Below are 23,274 nucleotides of genomic sequence, written 5' to 3' on the forward strand. Positions count from 1 at the left end.
CTGTCAATGCCACTCCATGAACAGAGATGTGGGTTGAATTGGAAATATTGAGAAAAGGCAGGGGGGAGGTGTAGATCACCATAATAGTGACTGTCAGGGAGGAGTGAAACATGGCCAGAAGATCAGTAGGAATAGAAATCAAGGTGGAGAGAAAAAGGAACATAGGCAATAGTCATGGCAATGTGATTTGAGATATTGGATATTGAAATAGTGGTCAGATTAAGAAACTGTGGTATTCACACAAAAACATGGGGAGGATGGAGAGCTGAGGCTTCAAAATTGTAACTTTGGGTATTTATTTTTGGGTCCAATGACACTGGCATAAAGTGCTCTCTCTGGCATTGAATTGATAGAAATAAAACTTAGCTATGTTTTTACATCATTACAACCTGTAAATATTTCCAAACTACAGGGCCAGGCTGGCTCCACACTACCACAGGAAGCTTTTAGTGAAGTGGCAGTGGCACCTCATACTTAAGGTCGCTCCTGTGGACCTGTGTTCTTGCACAGGATCGGAGGCTGTCCAGGGAATTGACAGCAGTGTGCTCCGGAGACCTCAGGCTGGAATGGAAGGGCTGCAGTGCCCTCTGAATGTGTGGCGCTGGGGGACAGGCTTCTCTGTGCTGACCCAGGGCAGTGGTGACTGCTGGGATGCAGTCTGCACTCAAAATTGACCTGCTGTGAAGGGGACTCTACTGCCAAGCCCCACAGATACTGCTTCCATTAAAAAAAAAAATTCTCCTGAACTACATATCCTTGCACTTCTTATGGGAAATTCAGTTCCATTGTCTATAATAATAAAAGCATAATATGCTAATTATTTTTTTATCTCTTTAAAAAGTTTTTTTTATCTCTTTAAAAAGTTTTTTTTATCTCTTTAAAAAGATGTTTTTTGTAATACGCTAATTAGACCAGACAGCCGAATGACCTTCTGGACGTCCTTCTGGACGACCTTCCGGATGAAGCAGGGGCTGCAAGAACCAAGGCAGCTGGGACTGTGAGGGCCGAGCCCCTTGCACGAATTTCGTGCATCGGGCCTCTAGTTCATAATAAAAGCATTATATGTAAAAAGTGAACATAAAGTCCCTTTTTCTCATTTTAGGTTGGAGGATTTCCTAGCCATAAGTGAAATGAACTCTTTGGCTTGACCACAAAACAACAACAAACAAAAAGTCTATGGTATTTTGTTATAGCAGCCTGACCAGACTAAGACAAAAGTTTATAAAAGAATGTTCCTAAATCTGACAACTTAGATGAAATGGACAATTTACTTGAAAGACAAACTGGCAAACCTCATTTAGGAAGAAATAGATAATCTGCATATTCTATGTCTATTTAAAAATTGAATTCAGATTAAAAATTTTCCAATAAAGGCCAAATGGCATCACTGGCAAATTCTACACACTATTTAAGGAGGAAATGATATAAATTCTACCCACATTCTTCCAAAATAGAGAAGGGAAACTCATTTTATAAAGTCAATATTACAATGACCAGGCAATGACTTTAAGAGATAAAATAGAGCCATATCTGGTTTGGCTCAGTGGGTAGAGCATCAGCCTGTGGACTGAAGGGTTCTGGGTTCCATTCCGGTCAAGGACACATGCCGGAGTTGTGGACTAGACCCCCAGTTTGGGGCGTACAGGAGGCAGTCTATCAATTATTCTCTCTCATCACTGTTGTCCCTCTCTCATTCCCTTCTCCTCTGAAATCAATAGAAATATAGCCCTGTCCAGTTTGGCTCAGTGGCTAGAACAGCCAGCCTGTGGACCAAAAAGTCTGGGTTCGATTCCGATCAAGGGCATGTACCTTGGTTACAGGCTCCTCCAGTCCAGGCCCTGGCCAGGGCTCAAGCAGGAGGCAACCAATTGATGTGTTTCTCTCACATAGATGTTTCTCTCTTGTCTTTCCCTCTCTCTTCAACTCTCCCTAAAAATCAATGGAAAAATATCCTCAGGTGAGGATTAACAACAAAACAATAAATAAAAATATAGAAAATAGAACATTTCACATTAAAAAGAGAGAGATAAACTGGAGATCAGTATCATTCATGAACAGTGATGCAAAATCATAAAATACTAGTGAAAGAATCCAGTGATATTGTGGGAATGCAAGCCTGATCCCACAATCGAAATTCAATGTAATTCGCCATATCGACATTATAAAGAAAAACTACATGATCATTTTAATAGATACAGAAAAAAGCTGATAAAACCCAACATCTGTTCATGATTAATAACTCTTAAAAAGATAGGATTAAAATAATTTACTCAACCTGACAAAGGCCATCTACAAAAATCCTGCAACAAACATACTTAATGGTAAAATGCTGAATGTTGCCCCGTAATGTGGATGACGAGGGAAGACTATGTCTCATCTCATAGCTCCTTTCACCATCATTGGAAGGTCTAACCAGTGCAGCAGGACAAGAAAAAAGGAATACATAAAAGGCACTGGAAAAGGAAATTGGAAAGACTAGGAAGAAATAAAACATTATTTTAACTAGAGTCCCGGTGCACGAAATTTGTGCACCTGTGGGGCCCCAGCCCCCCAGTATTCATGTATTTATGTATATGTGTGTATGTATGCTTTTTTTTTTGTTTTTGTTAATCCTCACATGAGGACATTTTTCATTGATTTTTAGAGTAGAGGGAAGGCAAGAGACAGAGAGAGAAACATGGATGTGAGAAAGACACATCAATGGGTTGCCTCCTGCACATGCCCTGACCGGATTGGGCCGAAACAGCACCGCCGACAGGGCCGACTGTGGCGGCCAGCTGGGGCTGAGACGTTGAGCATATGGCGATTTTCTGTTTCTTCTTGCACTTCTGGTAGAGGTCCCGCTTGTAGGAGCTGCTGATGTAGCGACCACTTTCTGTCTTGATCTTCTTGTCTTGACTGTCCCACAAACCGCTTCTTCTTCTGGTCCCACTTGAGCTGCTGCTAGCCCCTTGGCAGGATCTGGGCTTCGTCCCCCATCAGGTCCAGGACAGCACCAGCCACCCGCTGCTCAAAGGCGCCCCTGTCCCCACCAATGCTCAGGCCCGTTCACTGTCGAAGTCCTTGGGCCAATAGGGGACATGGAAATCCTGGTCCAGCAGTCGGGCCTCCTCCTTCCGCCTCTTGGCTCCCCGCTCAGGTCCTGGCTGTTGCCATTTCCAGCCCACAACCTCTGTGGAGACGTCCTCCCCGCTCTCTCCCTCTTCCTCTTCCTCCTCCTCCTCCTCCTCCTCCTCCTCCTCCTCCTCTTTCCCAGGCTGCTCCACCTGTCACACTGGGCAGCCCGGGGCTGGGCCAGCCAGGCCCTCCTGCTGGCCCTGCTGAAAGCTGGTGATGGCCTTGCAGGCCTTCTGCTGCTTGGCCCGCATCACCTGGCTTCTCAGGACCCGGCTGGAGGCGTTGATCTCAAAGATGGTCACTCATGAGCGGTACTGCTTGATGCTGTCCACCAGCTCCTCCTCCTCGAAGCTCGAGCTGAAGAGGGGGTGCAGGCCCAGCCCTGCGAGGTCCAGCTCCTTGGCCCACTTGATGGACTCTGGCGAGGGCTCTGGCTGCAAGTGTACATACTGCTGCTGGGTGTTGCTGGCCATGCAGCCCAGGCCCCGCAGCTCCAGCAACACCTCCAGGGTGTTCTGCAGGCCGCAGTCCTCGTTGTCCACGATGCTCTGTGGCACCAGGCCCAGCACGCTGTCCCCGCCAACCGCACCTGAAGGCTCCTCGTGGGGGCGGGGGCGGATGAGGGCACAGCCAGGAACAGGTGCAGGTCCAGCAGGTAAGGGACCTCATATGGAGCCACCAAGCAGTAGGCTGTGCCACTTCTGCCAGCCTGGGCCACACGACCCACGCGGTGCAGGAAGAGCTTGCCCTTGGCTGGGAAGCTGAAGTTGACAGTGTTGTCCAGCAGCGGGATGTTCAGGCCCCGGCTGCCAGGTCAGTCACAATGAGGGTAAAGCACTTGCCATGGGTGAACTTGGCCAGGTTGATCTTGCAGGCCATCTGGTCCAGAGTGCTATAGATATGGGTGCAGCTCACCCACTGGAACGGCCTCGCCCTGTGGAGACCAAGCGGCCCCGGGGTAGGCAGATGCTCAATGCCTGAGCCCAGGGTGAGGGTGGGAGGGCAATTGGGGGCGTGGCTAGCTGTGGGGAGGGGCCACTGGCAGTTGCGGGGTGGGCATCGGGGCAGATTGGGCTGGTAGGAGGCCACAGTGTGCGTCATAGGGACCAGTTGTCCCACTGTTCAGTCAATTTGCATATTAGCCTTTTATTATATAGGATAATAATCTGCTGATAACATGACTAAGCAGAAAACTTTTTAAAGATTTACATAAGTTAATTTGGCAAGGAGTCAGGATACAAGGTCAATAAACAAAAATCGCCTGGCCTGTGTGGCTCAGCTGCTGAGCATCGACCTATGAACCGGGGGGTCATGGTTCAATTCCTGGTCAGGGCACATGCCTGGGTTGTGGGCTCAATCCCTATGGAGGGCATGCAGGAGGCAGCTAATCGGTGATTCTCATCATTGATGTTTCTATCTCTCCCTTTCTCTCTGAAATCAATAAAAATATATTTTAAAAAATCAATTGTATTTCTAATTATTATGCATGAACTGGAAATTGAAATTTTAAAATAACAGTAATAGCAACACATAAACTTTGAGATACTAACAATTTTTGTGCAAGATCTGAATGCTAAAAAAACAAAACACTGATAAAAGAAATCAAAGACCTGCATCAGTGGAGCAATATGTTGCACTCGTGGATTGCAGAACAAATATTAAGATGTCTACTCTCCCTGAACTAGTTTATGGATTCAATGCAATCATCATCAAAATCGAAGTGGGTATTTGTTTTGTTAACAGGCTGATTCTAAAATGTCGATGAAAAGGCCAAGGTACTGAAATAGCAAGACAATTTTGAAGGAAAAAGGTTGGATTACTTGCTTATGTAAAGCTAAAGTAATCTAGGCAATGCAGGATGGGTGAAAAAACAAACTAATGGAATAGTTCAGAGACTTAAGTGTCAACTGATTTTTTGACAAAGGTGCATAGGAAAATGATGCATAATTTTATATGATATATTCAAGTGGATCCCAGACCTAAATTTAACAACTGAATACTATTAAACTTTTTTTTTTTTTTTTTTTTTTTTTTTTGTTTTTTTTTTTTTTTTTTAAAGTGCATATGGGTATAAATTATATTATGTTTATTTATTCATGTATTTACTTGGGCTTTCTAGGCAGCTCCTTTTCATCTGGGATCTGTTTCCTTGATCACATTCTTTTTTTTTTTTTTTTTTTTTTTTTTTAATTTCTTTATTGATTAAGGTGTCACATATTTGTCCTCATCCCCCCATTCCCATCCCACCCCTCTCCCCACGCATGCCCCAATCCCCTGTTGAACTTAACCGTTGGATAGGCTTATATGCATGCATACAGGTCCTTTGGTTGAACTCTCCCCCTCCCCCCCACCCTCCCCCTACCCTCCCCTATCCTCCCTCTGAGGCCCTATAGTCCGATCGATGCCTCCTTGCTTCTGGTTCTGTTCTTGTTCCTCAGTCTATGTTGTTCATCATTTCCCCTAGATGAGCGAGATCATATGTCACTAGATATATACTAATAAGCACTGAATGTGAGACGAGCAATAATAGTTATGCTGACAGGCAAATGAATCAGTCTGTAGCGAGCTTCCCCTTGGACCAACAGTTCTTTTGAGACTCAATTTCAATGTCCAGTAGTTCCTTATGTGTACATGTCAGCACTGACCCCCCAGCTCTGGATGGTGGACAAATGGCGGTAACGGAGGTCCGACTCCCTCTGGTTTGGTCTCGGCCGAACCCAGGGGCACGGCGTCACCCGGACTAAGGGGCACGTGGCCTCACCCATACCCAAGGGGCGCGTGGTCTCACCTGGGCCTGGGACCCAGCCTCACCCGGATGGATCCAGGGGCACACGGCCTCACCCGGACCCAGGCTCTGGCTTCACCCGGACCCAGGGACACTTGGCCTCTCCCAGACCCAGGGCCACTTGGGCTCACCCGGGCCTAGGTGCACGAGGCCTCATCTGGATCCAGGGACACAGGGTCGCACCCGGACCCAGGGACGCTTGGCCTCTCCCAGACCCAGGGCCACTTGGGCTCACCCGGACCTAGGTGCACGAGGCCTCATCTGGATCCAGGGACACATGGTCGCACCCGGACCCAGGGACGCTTGGCCTCTCCCAGACCCAGGGCCACTTGGGCTCACCCGGGCCTAGGTGCACAAGGCCTCACCCGGATCCAGGGACACATGGTCTCACCCGGACACAGGGACGCTTGGCCTCTCCCAGACCCAGGGCCACTTGGGCTCACCCGGGCCTAGGTGCACGAGGCCTCATCCGGATCCAGGGACACATGGTCGCACCCGGACCCAGGGACGCTTGTCCTCTCCCAGACCCAGGGCCACTTGGGCTCACCCGGGCCTAGGTGCACGAGGCCTCACCCGGATCCAGGGACACATGGTCTCACCCGGACACAGGGACGCTTGGCCTCTCCCAGACCCAGGGCCACTTGGGCTCACCCGGACCTAGGTGCACGAGGCCTCATCTGGATCCAGGGACACATGGTCGCACCCGGACCCAGGGACGCTTGGCCTCTCCCAGACCCAGGGCCACTTGGGCTCACCCGGACCTAGATGCACGAGGCCTCATCCGGATCCAGGGACGCATGGTCTCACCCGGACCCAGGGACGCTTGGCCTCTCCCAGACCCAGGGCCACTTGGGCTCACCCGGGCCTAGGTGCACGAGGCCTCATCTGGATCCAGGGACACATGGTCTCACCCGGACCCAGGGACGCTTGGCCTCTCCCAGACCCAGGGCCACTTGGGCTCACCCGGGCCTAGGTGCACGAGGCCTCACCCGGATCCAGGGACACATGGTCTCACCCGGACACAGGGACGCTTGGCCTCTCCGAGACCCAGGGCCACTTGGGCTCACCCGGGCCTAGGTGCACGAGGCCTCACCCGGATCCAGGGACGCATGGTCTCACCCGGACCCAGGGACACTTGGCCTCTCCCAGACCCAGGGCCACTTGGGCTCACCCGGGCCGAGGTGCACGAGGCCTCATCCGGATCCAGGGACGCATGGTCTCACCCGGACCCAGGGACGCTTGGCCTCTCCCAGACCCAGGGCCACTTGGGCTCACCCGGGCCTAGGTGCACGAGGCCTCACCCGGATCCAGGGACACATGGTCTCACCCGGACCCAGGGACGCTTGGCCTCTCCCCGACCCAGGGCCACTTGGGCTCACCCGGGCCCAGGTGCACGAGGCCTCATCCGGATCCAGGGACGCATGGTCTCACCCGGACCCAGGGACGCTTGGCCTCTCCCAGACCCAGGGCCACTTGGGCTCACCCGGGCCTAGGTGTACGAGGCCTCACCCGGATCCAGGGACACATGGTCTCTCCTGGACCCAGGGGCGCTTGGTCTTTTCCAGACCCAGGGGCACGTGGCCTCACCCGGGCCTAGGTGCTCGAGGCCTCACCCGGATCCAGGGACACATGGTCTCACCCGGACCCAGGGACACTTGGCCTCTCCCAGACCCAGGGCCATTTGGGCTCACCCGGGCCTAGGTGCACGAGGCCTCATCCGGGTCCAGGGACACATGGTCTCACCCGGATCCAGGGACACTTGGCCTCTCCCAGACCCAGGGCCACTTGGGCTCACCCGGGCCTAGGAGCACGAGGCCTCAACCGGATCCAGGGACACATGGTCTCACCCGGACCCAGGGACGATTGGCCTCTCCCAGACCCAGGGCCACTTGGGCTCACCCGGGCCTAGGTGGACGAGGCCTCACCCGTATCCAGGGACACATGGTCTCACCCGGACACAGGGGCGCTTGGCCTCTCCCAGACCCAGGGCCACTTGGGGTCACCCGGGCCTAGGTGCACGAGGCCTCACCCGGATCCAGGGACACATGGTCTCACCCGGACCCAGGGACGCTTGGCCTCTCCCAGACCCAGGGCCACTTGGGCTCACCCGGGCCTAGGTTCACGAGGCCTCACCCGATCCAGGGACACATGGTCTCACCTGGACCCAGGGATGTTTGGCCTCTCCCAGACCCAGGGCCACTTGGGCTCACCCGGGCCTAGATGCGCGAGGCCTCAACTGGATCTATTGACCCCTGGCCTCACTCGGACCCAGGGGAGCGCGGCCTCCCCCAGACCCAGGGGCGCTTGGCACCTCCGCAAGAGTCCCGCCTCTCCCCGCAGGCATCTGGGTCTCCCACGGGTCCCCAGAAGCTGGATTTCAGTGTGATGGAGAGCTAATCTCCCCTAGGTTTGGAACAAAAGCCCCTTTCCCCCGCCACCAACCGGACCCACGCGCCTCCACACCTCATCCCCTCCGATTTCGCTGGTTTCCTCTTCCCTCTTAGCTATAAATCTACCATTCAGCCATCTCTCCTGTAGTTCTGGATGGCAGAGGCTCTGTCCTCCATTCGTGCCCCTGAAATTGCTGTGTGCGGTGGAGTTCGCAGTTCCTTTGTTCAACTTAGCCGCCTTCTTGATTCTCCTCTGTCAAATGGCTTAAAGGGCTTGAATGTAAGATGAGAACTCCTAAGAATCCTCCAAATCGGTGTTGGCGGCCTCCGGGGCCTCGAGGATCTCACTGCGCAGTTCAGCCAGGTCGGTGGCGCGGATGCGCCCCTCCTGCAGAAAGATGGTCTCTTCCTTCACAGAGAGCTGCTGCGCCGAGTCCGCGGCCGCCGCCACAGCAGCTGCTGCGGCGCCCACGAGCCCATGGCCCCGGCTGCGGTGCTGACTGAGAGGAGCAGCCGCCCGGTCTGGGGAGACGCGAGCAGCAGTCGCCACCTTCACTAGTCCATGTTCCAGTTGTATTTCCGAAACTGCCATGTGAGGCAACACATCAGCCTTCACCTCCGCCGTCATCTTTTTCAATTCCCCGATTTGTTCTTCTTAATCTCTTGAATTCAGTCAACTCTACTGAGGTCTAGTGGCGCCGGGAGGTGCACGGAGAGGGCGCCCGGGCCTCCGTCCGTTGTGCGGGGCGCGCGGCCCGCGGAACCAGGCGCGCGGGGGCCTCGCGGCGGGGATGGGCGCTGGGCGGCCGCCGGGCTCCGGGCGCCGCTGCCGCCGCGGCGTCCCCAGTGCCCCGGGCCGGGCGGCCTGCGGGGGCGGCGCAGTTGCGAAACTGAGTGAGTATCTACAGTTAAGTCTTGATTGTTGTTGGTGTCACTAGGAGGAATTGTCCTCCAGGCCAATTGTCCATGAGGACCCTCTTTGTCTATATAGGAAGAGTTGCTGTGCAGGAGACATGAGGCTCCTGTGTCTGTGTCCCTCTGTATTCCTTGCAAACACCTCTGAGAGAAACGCGCCCTGGAGTTTCGCCCGCTGCCTGGAACTGGGTTTCAATGTAGTTGGAACTGGGTCTCAGCGCAGTCTGGCGCCTTTGTCTCCTTCCCAGCAGGGCCATTCAGTGGCGCAGGCAACAGTCCCTCCTCTGCGCGCCCTCCCGTGTGCGCCTCTGGAGCCGCCGCTCCTCTGTGCCTCTGCCCCACAGGCCAAATTCATTCCCCCAGCATGTGCCTGGCTTCCCAGGGTTTCGCCCGGAACTGGGGTTCAGTGCAGTCAGAACTGGGGTTCAGCGCGGTCCGGAGCCCTTGTCTCCTTCCCGCTAGGGCAGTTCAGTGGCGCAGGCAACAGTCCGTCCTTTGCGCCCCTTCCTGCGCGCGCCTCTGGAGCTCTGCCTTCCGCCGCTCCTCTGTGCCTGCGCCCCACAGCCCAGATTCATTCCCCCAGCCTGCGCCTGGCTTCCCAGGGTTTCGCCCGGAACGGGGTTCAGTGCAGTCGGAGCCGGCGCTCAGCGCAATCCGGAGCCTTTATCTCCTTCCTGCCAGTGAACGCCGGCCAGGCCGTCAGCCGCCCCTTCCTCTCCGGCTCTATCCTCCCCGCAGGCGCGCGTGCTCGTGTCTCCGTCCGTTTCTCCATACCTCAGGCTTTTGCGGCTCCCCCGACTGTCCCCGTGGCCTTCTCCTTCTCCCCAGCTGTGGGCATTTCAGTCCGCCAGCTTTCCTGTGGTTCTGGACGATGACCGTTCTGACCTCTAGTTGTATTTTTGAAATTGTTGTGCCCGGCTGCGGGTTAGGTGTTTAACCTATGGCGCCATCTTGGTTTCTCCTATTAAACTTTTATTATCACTTTAAGCTAGGCAGATTTCTTAGATAAGCATTATGCATTAAAGAAAAAGCATTAAAGAAAAAGTTGGTAAAGTGGACTTTATGAATTTAGAATTTCTGCTTTTCTAAAAGCTGTTAAGAAAATGAAGGACAAACCTCAGACTGGGAGGAGATACTTAGAAAGCACATGTCTGGTAAAGGTCTGTATCCAGATTATACATATTAATATTGGGTTAGAAATAGGAAAAAACAAACTGGGTTTTCATATTGACAAAGATAAAACATGGGATTTTGTCCATTAGTGAGTGTGAATATATGGGTAACACCATATACAAGTGTTGATAGGTTCTTGGACCCACAGTGAAACGACATATAACAAAACCAGTTTTACCATAGGCTAATTTCCCATGGCATCTCATCAATCTTACAATGAAAAGACATTATTCAAAACCCCATTGCACTTGTGATGGAACTTCCATATTTGGAAGGGAAATCTGACTTTATTTCTAGGAATGTCACCTAAAAATCTTACACATCACAACTGGCATGCATGTTTACTACTCAATACTTAAACTTGCAAAAAATGAAAACAAAAATCAGTCTTGACAACAGGGACTGGTTAAATAACAATGATCCATAAATGTGAGGCTAGAAGACAAGAAAATCTTGTTTAAGGAAAATTTTGATATAGGAAACTGCTCAAAATAGTTGTGGAGAAACAGGACATTAAACTGTATGCACAATTCCATTTTCCATTAAAAATGTATACTCACAAGAGAATAAAAAATATGCGATCATGAATGGGGGTTCTGAATTAAATTACTGATGGTTTTTTTTTTGTACTTCCTGTATATTCAGACCACATAAGTTTTAAAAGGAATTGACATTCCTAAGTTATATTAGCATAAATATGCAACATGAAATTCTTGTTCTTGTAAGGAGAAAGCTAATAAGGATCTGATTTTGCAAAGGGGTAGGCAGACTGAGTAACCTCTGATTTAAAGAAAGGGCATCCCAAAACTCTTCCAATTTCATTTTTGCTGCTTCTGCATTAAAATATGACATCATATTGACATTTAGGTTCTCCCTCCATTACTGGGCCTTCAAGTTCTCACTCCAGGGTCGTGTTATTTGGGCATAAATGTTTTGGACTTTCCCTTTATTTAGTTCCCAATTTTGTTTTTAATTATGAAGTTCTTCCAGGAAACAACCTGTTTGTTCTCCGTATCTGGTAAATGCTGTTGAAGACTTGACTGTTGCCCCCTAGTGGGCAAGTCCTCAAATAACTTGCTGCTGTTCACATAATGGTAATTAACAGGTGTAAAACATAAAAACTACAAATATTAGCTTTTCCTCATGTCAGTTTAGGTCACCAAATTCCTTTTGGAGGAAACTAATCTTTGTAGTGCCTTCTGTTTGTTAGGGACTGTGTTAGGAGGGCCTTTTATATGTTACTAGTAGCCCTGCGCACGAATCCATGCGCCAGTAGCTCTCTGCAGGGCCTGGCTGCTCCGTGCCCACTTCCCAGAGGCTCTCCGTGGCCCAGAGGCCCATCCACGGCTGAGAGCGGAACGCTTGCCTTGTCACCGGGGCGACAACTCAAGTGTTCTGCGCCCCGGCCTGGCCAGAGGCCCATCCGCGGCTGGGGGCGGAACGCTTGCCTTGTTGCCGCAGCGATGAAGCATTCCGCCAGGCCGCTCATGCTGCCCACTCTCAGCGCCCCTCCTCCCCGGGACTGGGGGACTCCGGGCAGGGCTGAGAGGACTGGGTGCCGCCACCTTTGTGATGGAGTGATGGCTAATTTGCATATTACCCTTTTATTAGATAGGATTATTCATTTAAGCCAGTAAAGTGGATGTTTCTTAATTTTCATAGGTCACAAAGTCTAATACCACTATGCAATGAAATGTCAAGTAGAAAAAATTCAATTGATCATTACACTTAAAAAGTATCTCCAGCATTTGAGAACACCCCACGACTTTGTAAATGCACCGAACATTCGAGTTATACTAAACTGAGTCACAATGTCTTGACTTCATATGCATATTACAGAATGAAGCAGGGTCAGTTTCCAAAGCTCTGGGGGGTGGGGCATGTAAAGCATTTTTAACCATGGTCACACACACACAATTAAATTACCAACCTTCTGAACAGATACCTAAAATAGCATGCTCCCAACTACTACAGAAAAATGACTTGAATCTGGATTACCTAATGTGCATCTTTTCTTTGGGGGGAGAGGGAAAACTTGATTTTGTTCTTTATAAAGTGCACATTACTATCTCCACTTGAATTTATATGGTAGAATAAAGCATGCTGAAGCAATGTTTCCTAAAAATATTTCACTAAAAATACTTTTATCAGTTTTAGCTTTCACATATAATTTCCTATGAAAAACGTTACTTTTTATTTCTAGTTTTCTTTAGAAATAACTGTAAACAGAAAAATCCTCACTTAATTTGAAAGGAAACGTGTATTTCTTTTATTCCAAGACTAATAGCTTCACAAAAAGATTAATATCCAGTAGTTATATAAAAATGTATTGATATAGATACAGACTTACAAAGTAACTAATGCCCAGCCACTAAATAAAAGATCAAAGGAGATTAACAGAATGAGTTCTTTTTCATATTATAATTTTTAAAAAAGGTTATGACAAAAGTAGAATATGTATGTTTGTAGGTATCAAGAGAATAGAATACAAGCAAGTTGACAAGACTAAGTTTATTCTAAGTATATAATTTTTATTAATAAAAAGATTAACCATGACCATGAGTGGCTGGGCTTATAGTTTGCTACACCGAAGAAATTAAAAATTGATAGTTAAGAATATTGTTACAATAATTTATAATATAGCATTCCTTTATAGAGGCATTTTAATTTTAGCAATGTTTCCCTTAAATATAAAAAAACTAACCTTTAGTGTCATGAATGAGAATCATTATAGCTACTGCTAAATTTAAAAAATTCCAAGAGCTGTTTGACGTTTTATCTCAAGATCTACACCCAAACTTTAGGGAAACAATCTTCCAAAAAGATCTGGAAAATTGCGTGCTCAGAGACAGAGTAACAGTGTTTGATACTGGTGGCAGGAGAATAGCCCACTTCCAAGTGTGAAAAACCAGCAACACAAATTACGAATGCACCCAAGATCCCCAAATAAATTAGTAAAAGTGCCATTATTTTAAGAATGATCAGACATATAATCAATGTATTTAAATACAAATTCAAATTTGTTAAGTCCAAAAGATACAGTAATTTTATTACATAAAATTCCTCCTGTGTGCTAAAAATGTTAACTTACAAGACATAATATTTATATAAGTGTAGAGGGAGTTATGGTCAAATTGCTTAATCATTTTTCATTGATGAGAATAGAACAATAGGTAGTGGACATATATAGAAGCACTGAGTCCTCTAAAATTCAAGGTTATATTACTGCTCAAGCAAAGCATACTACTATTCTTTAATAATATAAATGCCTACTCAATTTATCTTTTAAAAATAAAGTCCATTTGTTCTCCATTAAAGCTTCTTCAAGATTGACAAAGGTACATTCTACCTATATAAAATAGGGGTACTCTTCATCTTTGGATAAGGTATCACCACTTAGGGAAATGTAGTCATATACAGATTACTAAACTTTTGAGGCAGCTGTTGGAGTCCATTAAGCACTTTTCGAACACTGTAACTTTAAAGTTTGTCTTTAATATTAATAGCTTTGGAAAACCAAAAATAGAGAAAAAAACATCTGTGACAAAGTACATTTCATTCAGATTTGATATCAGTAAGATACAAAAAAAATATTTAGTGCAATGTCAATTTTATCTACTATAATCACTTGAGGATAGTTTTGTGTTATGTTTTATGATTGAATGTCAAAAAAAGGTTTTTACTTGTTAAGTCTTCGTCTTAGTATTTAGTAAGGCAAAAATGAAATTAGGTAATGTAAAAAGTCTTTTAAAATGAAGCTACAAATTTGGTTCCTATTTACAATTTCATTAACAGATAAGTGTAGATACAACAGATCCAATACCCTTAAAACCACAGTAAAAAAAAAAAAATCTCTAATAGCATTTATAGGCTGTGAAATCCTTAGTAATACCAATATATATCCAAAACATGTTCATACAGAACCAATACCTCGCTGACTCCTTGTAAAAGAACACTTGTTAAAAAAATAATTAACAAAAATACCAAAACAACAATGAAAACTCATTTCATTTCGCCCAAAAGTTATGACACAAAATACTGGCTTAAAGAGGTAGATTAAAAAGAAAAAGAAAACCAGATTCACCATTCTTTGTCACTTTTATTCAGTAGTAGTTTTTTTTCCCTTATTTTCAGTGCCAGACACGGCAAGGAGTGATTACAGCCAACTGTTATTAAAACATTTGTTCGCAATATATACCCCCCTTTACCACTGACCCCAAACTGACTCATTTTGTGTGCTTTCGTTCTTTCTTTTTTTAATATACCACCACCAAGACTGGGTGGAGGGGCAAGGGTAAGAGACATGAAGGGAAGAGTCCAGGAGGCCAGAAGAGGAGGAATGCTACAAGCCACAGTAAGAATGAGCTGTATTTAATTTAAAAAAGGGTGGCGGGGTGTACCCCACAAATGATACAGTAATGAGGATACACAATTAAATCCCATAAGCATGACTGAGGCTTTCACTGTGTTTGACGTCATCACAATGGAAGGCATAAAAAGTGGAGTAAATCAATGTTGACACAGTCCAATCTAGTCCATTAGGCAAGATGGTGCAAGAAGTCATTTAAATTAAAAGTGCCCTATCCTTACCTAAATGGCTAGCAGACATGGAGAACACCACAGTGATGAACCCACAGAGCTTTCTCCATGTAGCTATAAAAAAGTGTTGTCGAATGGCACATTGTCAAACACTGGAAGGGGGCGCCACAATGGACCTCTCTTTTTTAGGTACAAATGCTAGATTCAACTATCTCATCTAAGCAGGAAGTGGGCTCTTCTGCTAGGAATGCCAACCCTAATTCACTTTGTCTTGAAATATATACAGATTGTTTGTAGTCGCTACAGCAATGATATTTTCCTTGGGGTGCCAGGCGGTGTGAAGTATTTTCTTGTTGAAGTCTAGACTGTCAACACTTATTTCATCCTTCTTTCTCTTGCCACTTGCACAGACTTTGCGTGGCTTCAGAACCGTGCGAGGTTTATTGTTTTCTCGTGATGCTTCGAGGGTTATGTCTCGCTTTGTGTTCCTGTCAAACATTCTGAAGAAATTATTGTAAGATCCAGTCATGACAACACTGTAAAAGTAGACAGAACATTCAGTCAAATAAGTGCATAAGAGTTTGTTTTCAGGGGGGTTAATGGAGGGATGAGGACACATATGTAATACCTTAATCAATGAAGAAATTTAAAAAAAAAAGTTTGTTTTCAGTAAAATGATTCAGTGATGAAACCTAGCCTGGTGCTCTACCAGAAACAGCTAGCTACTTTAAGCAGATTTTAATTTTAGGGTGAAGGCCGCTGACACAAACCCAGAAACATAGTGCTAGTTAATTTTAAATTAATTACTCCTCATGAATACCAAAACTATCACTAAAATTGAAAGCATCCTAAGTAAAGCTTCTTAGTAGTAGTATCTTTGTTGAATATTTTTGCAACTATCAACTATGTGATCAACCTGACCGGCCAACTTCTAGAAATACCAACTGGGGGACTCACAGGTTCTAATCTAAAACCAAAAAGAAAAATGCATGGTATACAACTGTTCATTAGAAACCAATGCTTTCTTTATGATTTAAATTGTAAACTATTTAATTTGTTCCTAAGACATTATCTAGTTTGGATAATCACATCTTATGATGCTTATAGGAAACCTGCTTCTAAGAATATTCAGAAAGTAGCATATACAATTTTTATTAACAGAAAAAAAAATTAACTTATAGCACTGAATACATTTTAAGCAAATTTTTGGACAAATATTTTAAATATCAGTTTAAAGGGTGCCAAATTCTTATCCTGCCCAAGACTTGTTCTGTCAATTCTACTTGCCATCCATCACCACTCAACATTTATCAAGTATTCCAGTAAGCAAAACTTCACACTTGAAACCATTAATTTGCAAAGGGTCTGGTGCTATTATTATTATCACATCCTTCCCATATAATCCTATCTAATAAAGAGGGAATATGCTAATTTAACCCTCATGCCATTGCAAAGATGGCAGCACCCACAGCCAATAAGGAGGGAATATGCTAATTGACTGCCTCGCCCTCAAAGATAGTGGCACCTGCCCTAGCGGGTTTGGCTCAGTGGATAGAGCGTCGGCCTGTGGACTGAAGGGTCCCAGGTTCGATTCTGGCCAAGGGCACATGTCTGGGTTGCGGGCTCGATCTCCAGTGGGGGGTGTGCAGGAGGCAGCCGAACAATGAGTTTCTCTCATCATTTATGTTTCTATCTCTCTATCCCTCTCCCTTCTTCTCTGAAATCAACAAAAATATATTAAAAAAAAAAAAAAAAAGATGGTGGCGCCCATAGCCAGTAAGGAGGGAATATGCTAACTGACTGCCCCACCCGCAAAGATGGCAGCGCCCACAGCCAATGAGGGAATATGCTAATTGACTGCCACGCCCTCAAATATGGTGGCAACCACAGCCACAAGATGGCGGCACCCAGTCCCCTCAGCCTCGCCGGGGCACCTGCCTCTGGAGTCTCCCAGTCCCCTCAGCCTCCCAGCTGCCCAGGGCTGGCCCAAGGTGCAGGCAAGCCTTGGATTACAGCTGCCCAGACGCCCATGGCAGCAGCAGAGGTGTGATGGGGCTTCCGGACTGTGAGAAGGGACAGGCCGGACTGAGGAACCCCACCTCCAGTGCATGAATTTTCATGCACCGGGCCACTAGTTTAAATTATAATTGTAAATAAGATTATAGGATACCAAGAAACTGCTTTAAGTAATGCTTGAAAACAACTCTTATTACAAATATTAGAGGCCTGGTGCACAAAAATTTGTGCACTCAGGGGGTCCCTCAGCCTGGCCTGCACCCTCTCGCAGTCCGGGACCCCTCGGGGGATGTCCACCGGCTGGCTTGGGCCATATCCCCTGGGGATCAGGCCTAAGCTGGCAGTCAGACATCCCTCTGGCAGCCTGGGAGCCCTCTGGGGATGTCCACCTGCTGGCTTAGGCCTGCTTCCTGGAGGATCGGGCCTAAACTGGCAGTCAGACATCCCTCTGGCAGCCTGGGAGCCCTTGGGGGATGTCCGACTAACGGCTTAGGCCCGCTCCCCGCCTAAGCTGTTAGTCGGACATTCTTAGCACTGCCGCAGAGGTGGGACAGGCTCCTGCCACCACCGCTGCACTGGCCAGCCATGAGCCAGCTTCTGGCTGAGTGGCGGCCCTGCTGTGGAAGCACACGGACTACCAGGGGGCAGCTCCTGTGTTGAGTGTCTGCCCCCTGGTGGTCAGTGCATGTCATAGCAACCAGTCGTTCCACCGTTAGGGTCAATTTGCATATTACCCTTTTATTATACAGGATTATACACCAAACAGGTCATATTTTGAATGCAAAAGACTGCCATCTATTTAGTAAAGTCAATCCCCCCAAAGAATAACTGATAACATTTTAATCGCACTCATGTTGGTGCATGTACCCGAAGGTAATAAAACTGTATTTCTTTCAAACGATGACTGTAATTAAACTGGCATCCCCATGTTAAGTGAATCTAATCACGAGGAAACACTAGACAACACTCAAATTAAAAAGCCTAATTACTCATGGCTCTAGCTGGTTTGGCTCAGTGAATAGAGCATCAGCCTGCGGACTGAAGAGTCCTGGGTTTGATTCTGGTCAAGGGCACATGCTGTGGTTGCGGGGTCAATCCCCAGTAGGGGGCATGAAGGAGGCAGCCAATCAATTATTTCTCTCATCGTTGATGTTCCTCTCTCTCTCTCCCCCTCTCCCTTCCTCTCTGAAATAAAAACTTTGTGTATGTTAGTGTGTGTGTGTGTGTGTGTGTGTATATAAATAATTTTTTTTAGAAAAAGGAACCTTTCTGTAAAATAACTAACTGGCCTGTGTTTTTGAAAATGCCAAAGTCATGAAAGATGAGGAAAGAATAAAGAATTATTCCAGATTAAAGGAGACTAACGATAGGACAACCAAATGTCACATATGCTTTGGATTTGCTACTGAACCCCATTTTTTTGTTTTTGCTAGAGAGGACATGATTGAGAACGGGAGAAATTTTAATGGAATCTGTGGAGCAGATGGAAGTAGTCTATCAGTGATAATTTTTCTGTTGCCCTGTCATTATGAAGGAGAGTGCCTTTTAGGAAATACTCAAAGTTAGGGGCAACGGGGCATCATGTTTGGAGTTTATGCCCAACTGGTCCACACACATGCACACACACACATACAAAGTAACAAATGTGTTTGTGTTTATGTATAAATATACATAAAGACTGACACAGCAACAACAACAGGAGGAACCTGAGTAGAGGCTAAATAAGAGTTGTGTTATTCTTGTAAATTTTCTCTACGTTTGAGATAATCTCAAAAATTTTTTTAAAAAAATATTTTTATTGATTTCAGAGAGGAAGGGAGAGGGAGAGAGAGAGAGATGGAAACAACCATGATGAGAGAGAAAATCACTGATGGGCTGACTCCTGCATGCCCTCTACTGGGGATCGAGCCTGCAACCCTGGCATGTGCCCTCGATTGGAATCAAACCTGGGACCCTTCAGTCCACAGGCTGACACTCTATCCACTGAGCCAAACCAGCTAGGGCTCAAAAAATTTTTTTAAGTGTTAAGGGAAATAACTTCTGACAGTGAAACCTAACTGTTTAACAACATGTGTAAACAATGTGAGGAAGTACTAGCTGTGGCAGTGAACCAATCCTTTATAGCAATATCTTCTCTTCAAATTTGCTAATTTCTTATCTTCCTCCCTTTCCTTTTTCTAATTTGACACCTTAGATTTAGTATTGGCATTCCGTAAAGCTTGCTTATTCCTACTCTAGCTTTACAGTGGCCAGTCAAAATAGTGGGCCTCATGTTATAATCAGATAAAATAATTTTAAAAATCAGACAAAAGATAAATGATCCCAGTTCTATTCTCTTCTGTAACACATAACACCATGAAACCTGAATCATATCAAGCTTCCGTGATAAAACTATTGTTCAATAAAGAACTTCAAATTACCTTGAAGACAAATTTAAATAATTTCAAAATGATGTTTTCTTTTACTATTTTCTGTTCTATTGGAACATAATAAATGGTAAACAAATATTGACAAATAAAATGGAAAGGTTAAGACTTGTTTATATTTGGAAATAATAGTACATTTTGACAACATAGTGAAAAGAAATACTATGGCTAATTTGTGGATTATAAAAAACCTAATTACTCATGGTAATATGGTTAAAATAATATATAGCAACTAGAGGCCCGGTGCATGAAAATTCATGCACTGGAGGGGGGGGGGGTCCCTCAGCCTGGCCTGCCCCCTCTCACAGTCTGGGAGCCCTCAGGGGCGAGAGGCGACCTGGCAATCAGGGGAAGGCGACGCCCCATCACACCCCTGCTGCTGCCACTGCCGGCAGCACAAGCCTTGGCCGGCCCTGGTTACCTGAGCCTTGGGCAGCCCAGCAGCCGACAGCTGAGGCTTGCCTGTGCCTTGGGCTGGCCCTGGGTGGCTGGGGGGCTGAGGTGACTGGGGGACTCTGGAGGCAGGCGTGTGGAGCGGCTGGACCTGCCTGGGGGCAGGCCCGGCCGTGCTGTGCGCCTGCCGCCCCGGCGGGGCTGAGGGGACTGGGCGCCGCCATCTTGTGGCTGTGGGCACCGCCATCTTTGAGGGTGTGACAGTCAATTAGCATATTCCTTTATTGGCTGTGGGTGCTGCCAGATTTGTGAGGGTGTGATGGTCAATTAGCATATTCCCTCTTTATGAGACAGGATTATCACTTCTATGAGGTATTAATGTATTATCTGGAGACACTAGTGTGTAATATTCCTCACGAAATAACTACTATCTAAATATTTCTACTGATTTTTTTTTTAAGAGAGTAAGAGGAAGGGGGAGGACAGAGAGAGGGAGGGAAAGAGCGAGAGAAAAACATATTTGTCGTTATACTTGTTTATACATTCATTGGTTGATTCTTGTATATGCCTTGACCGGGAGCAAACCTGCAAACTTGGTATACTGGGACAATGCTCTAACCAACTGAGCTACCTGGCCAAGGCCCTAAGTATTTCTAAATAGTTTAATAGAGTAACAAACCAAACTGAAATTTCAACATTTTAACTGTTGGCATGTCAAACTTATGATTGATCTGGCTCATAAAAGGGAAAAATTTTAAGATATATATTTAAATAATTTACAATATTTAGAATTGTGTGTGCTTTTGCACTTACTAGTGATACACAATGTTTAATTTTTATCTGCCAATACTGCTATAAAATTATTAAATTTATTTCAAGGAAACTCTGGGGGAAGGGGGAAATCAAGTTAGGATTTGTAATTTATGTCAATCTAAAAAAAGTTTGCCATATTTTTAGTAAACATGGCAACCATACTAGGAGGAGTGATGAAATAGCAAATTTCTTTCCTCTAATATAGCAATTTTCAACCTATGTGCCAGAAGAATTTTTAAAATATACAATACCTGACTAAATAGTCAGGGTCACTGACCTCTTTTCCCTTAGACTATCAAATAAAAAAATGACAGCAGCCAACACAACAACAGCCAGCTAGTGTGAATAAGTATTTTTTTTTTTATCAGATTGGCAAACAATATATATATTTTTTGGTGTGCCACAGAATTTTGGTAATTAGTTTATGTGTGCCAGGAGATGAAAAAGGCTGAAAACTGCTGCTCTTATCAAATTACATTTGGCCCAGCCAACATGGCTCAGTGGTTGAGTGCCAACCCATGAATCAGAAGGTCATGGTTCCTCCTGGTCAGGGCACATGCCAGGGTTGCTGGCTCAATCCCCAGTGGGGGGCGTGGAGGAGGCAGCCGATTAATGATTCTCATCATTGATGTTTCTCTCTCCCCCTCTCTGAAATCAATAAAAAAATATATTTTTTAAAAAAGAAAAGGCATTTGGAACATTTCCCAAAGTATTAAAAAAATAGTTAAAACTGTCACGCAAATAGCCAAAAGTTGAAAATGACCCAAATGTCCTTCAACTGATGAATGAATCAACAAAACTATATTCATACAGTGGATTATTTTTAAAAAAATAAAATAAAATCACATTTGAATAAATTCAAATTAAAATCAATTACCTATCAGAACCATTCCAACAACATTCAAATTTGTCAAATATGCAGTCATTTTCATACAGAGAACAAAGTTTACTTCTGAGGTATTCATGCACCTGGGGAAAAACATAAATATATATATTCTTAGTTTACACCTCAAGATTTACTGATTAAATTTAGAAAACTGATTTAATAAGTCAGTATTATTTTTTTTAAAAAAGGCATATGTAGACACATACACATACCTGTCAATCTTATTAAAGTTTGATCCCCTTAGTAACAATAAAAGCGTTTATTTAATCCATTTACAAACATATGAGTCCCCTTCAATGAACACACATTTTCTTTTGAACAATAGAGAAACTACCCTCTAGGCATGGCACATGCACTGTATAAGCTCTACTAAAATATTTAGACCAGAAAACATTTGAAAATGGCACAGATAAAAGATTAAAGAATATTATAGCAATATTTGAATATGCTAACACTTGTCTTTTAGTCTATTAATTGCTGATTTAACAACACTCAATACTGTGCTTTACTTCCTTTTTAAATATAATTTTCTGGGCATAAATAACTAAAGCCTACATTATAATTAAGTGTGTATGCTATGCACAGCATGATCATCCCTCAGTTTGGTGATAAATTATATGGACAATGTACATATGCATCATTGAAAAATTTGGTTCCACTTGACATTACTTATGTGATATCAAGAGCTAATGAAAATATACCTTTTTAAAAAAATATATAATTCTAAATAAATGGATCTAGTGTTTAAAATGTATCCTGATAAATTATACATTTAATTAACATTGTTAAATTACAAAGGAAAATTTCAAATAATTCTTGGGATCAGAAGGAAAAAAAGAACCTTAAACACTAGTGATGACAGAAAGGAGTAGGTACCTTCTAAATGTTAGAATTCTCTATTATTTATGAAATAACAAAGTCATCTTAACTTTAAGTACAGTGAAATGATTCAGGCCACATCATTAAAATTTGTTAACCTGGAGGAACTACAATTCATGTAGGGTCAGGATTAAAAGTGAAAAATGAACAAAATCACAATTACCCTTCAATAACACACAGCTCAGCAAGATGTCAAATTTACCACTCAGCAAGATGCCAAATTTACCAACAGCTCGATCTGCATATGCTACGTTTGAGTATGATGTGACCCTATTCTCAATCACTAATCTAACTCAGCATAGGCAGGAAAACTGACATTCAGGTAAAATTAGGTAAATCGTAACAATTCAGCAAAGTTTTAGAATGCACATACAGGGTTTCTCAAAAACAATTTATGAATATGAAGTTAAGGTTCAAATCAATTATTCTCAAAGGGTTTGGGGTAGTAATAGTGAGGATCACTAGGAGACAAATCAGAATCTTGGCAGTTATACAGATGTAATTTGAAACCGTGGCAATATTGTATTCCTTTGCTTTTGCTTCAAACGTAACATGTATTTGGAAATTTCAAATACCATGAAGGAGACTATTAAGTGGTTTAGGTTTGTCAAACAGGATTAAAAAGTTTGAGAAATGCCATTCCAATTTTACTGGTAATATACAACGTAAGGCAAATTTATCAAGTCTGCATTCCTAAAGCAGCGTTAAGTGTTTTCTACACTCTAGCGATCTAGGACCTAACATAGGCATCTGATGCCCGCCCTGTTCCTGGCTCTACACATCTTCGTTCTCTTTTTCTAAGAGCAGCAGGATAGGGATCAATGCTAGTGGCTGTCTGACAAGAAGTGAATCCAGAACTAACACCCCTCAAGAGACAGACAACTCCTAAAGCTGTCTGCTGGGCTTTCACGGCCTTTTCCTTTAGTCTAAAGACAATAGTTA

General features: G+C 45.0%; 1 protein-coding gene and 1 pseudogene across 4 annotated transcripts in view; both read right to left on the minus strand.

Annotated features, from left to right (window-relative positions):
• Positions 1-2,289: 2,289 nt before the first annotated feature.
• On the minus strand, positions 2,290-11,869 carry LOC103295124 (ATP-dependent RNA helicase DDX54-like; annotated as a pseudogene).
• A 1,007-nt stretch (positions 11,870-12,876) lies between these two features.
• Positions 12,877-23,274, minus strand: part of PPP2R2A (protein phosphatase 2 regulatory subunit Balpha) — a 102,723-nt gene continuing 92,325 nt past the window's right edge. For all 4 annotated transcript variants that reach the window (XM_054717205.1, XM_008151456.3, XM_028160596.2 and 1 more), the window contains 2 exons: positions 21,445-21,536; positions 12,877-15,455 (listed from right to left, as the gene is read on the minus strand). In XM_054717205.1, coding sequence (XP_054573180.1) covers positions 15,176-15,455; positions 21,445-21,536 — 372 coding nt within the window. In that variant the 3' untranslated portion in view covers positions 12,877-15,175. The remainder of the gene's footprint in view (positions 15,456-21,444; positions 21,537-23,274) is intronic.

The sequence above is a fragment of the Eptesicus fuscus genome, chromosome 6 (genome assembly GCF_027574615.1).
Source record: "Eptesicus fuscus isolate TK198812 chromosome 6, DD_ASM_mEF_20220401, whole genome shotgun sequence".
NCBI classification, from domain to species: domain Eukaryota; kingdom Metazoa; phylum Chordata; class Mammalia; order Chiroptera; family Vespertilionidae; genus Eptesicus; species Eptesicus fuscus.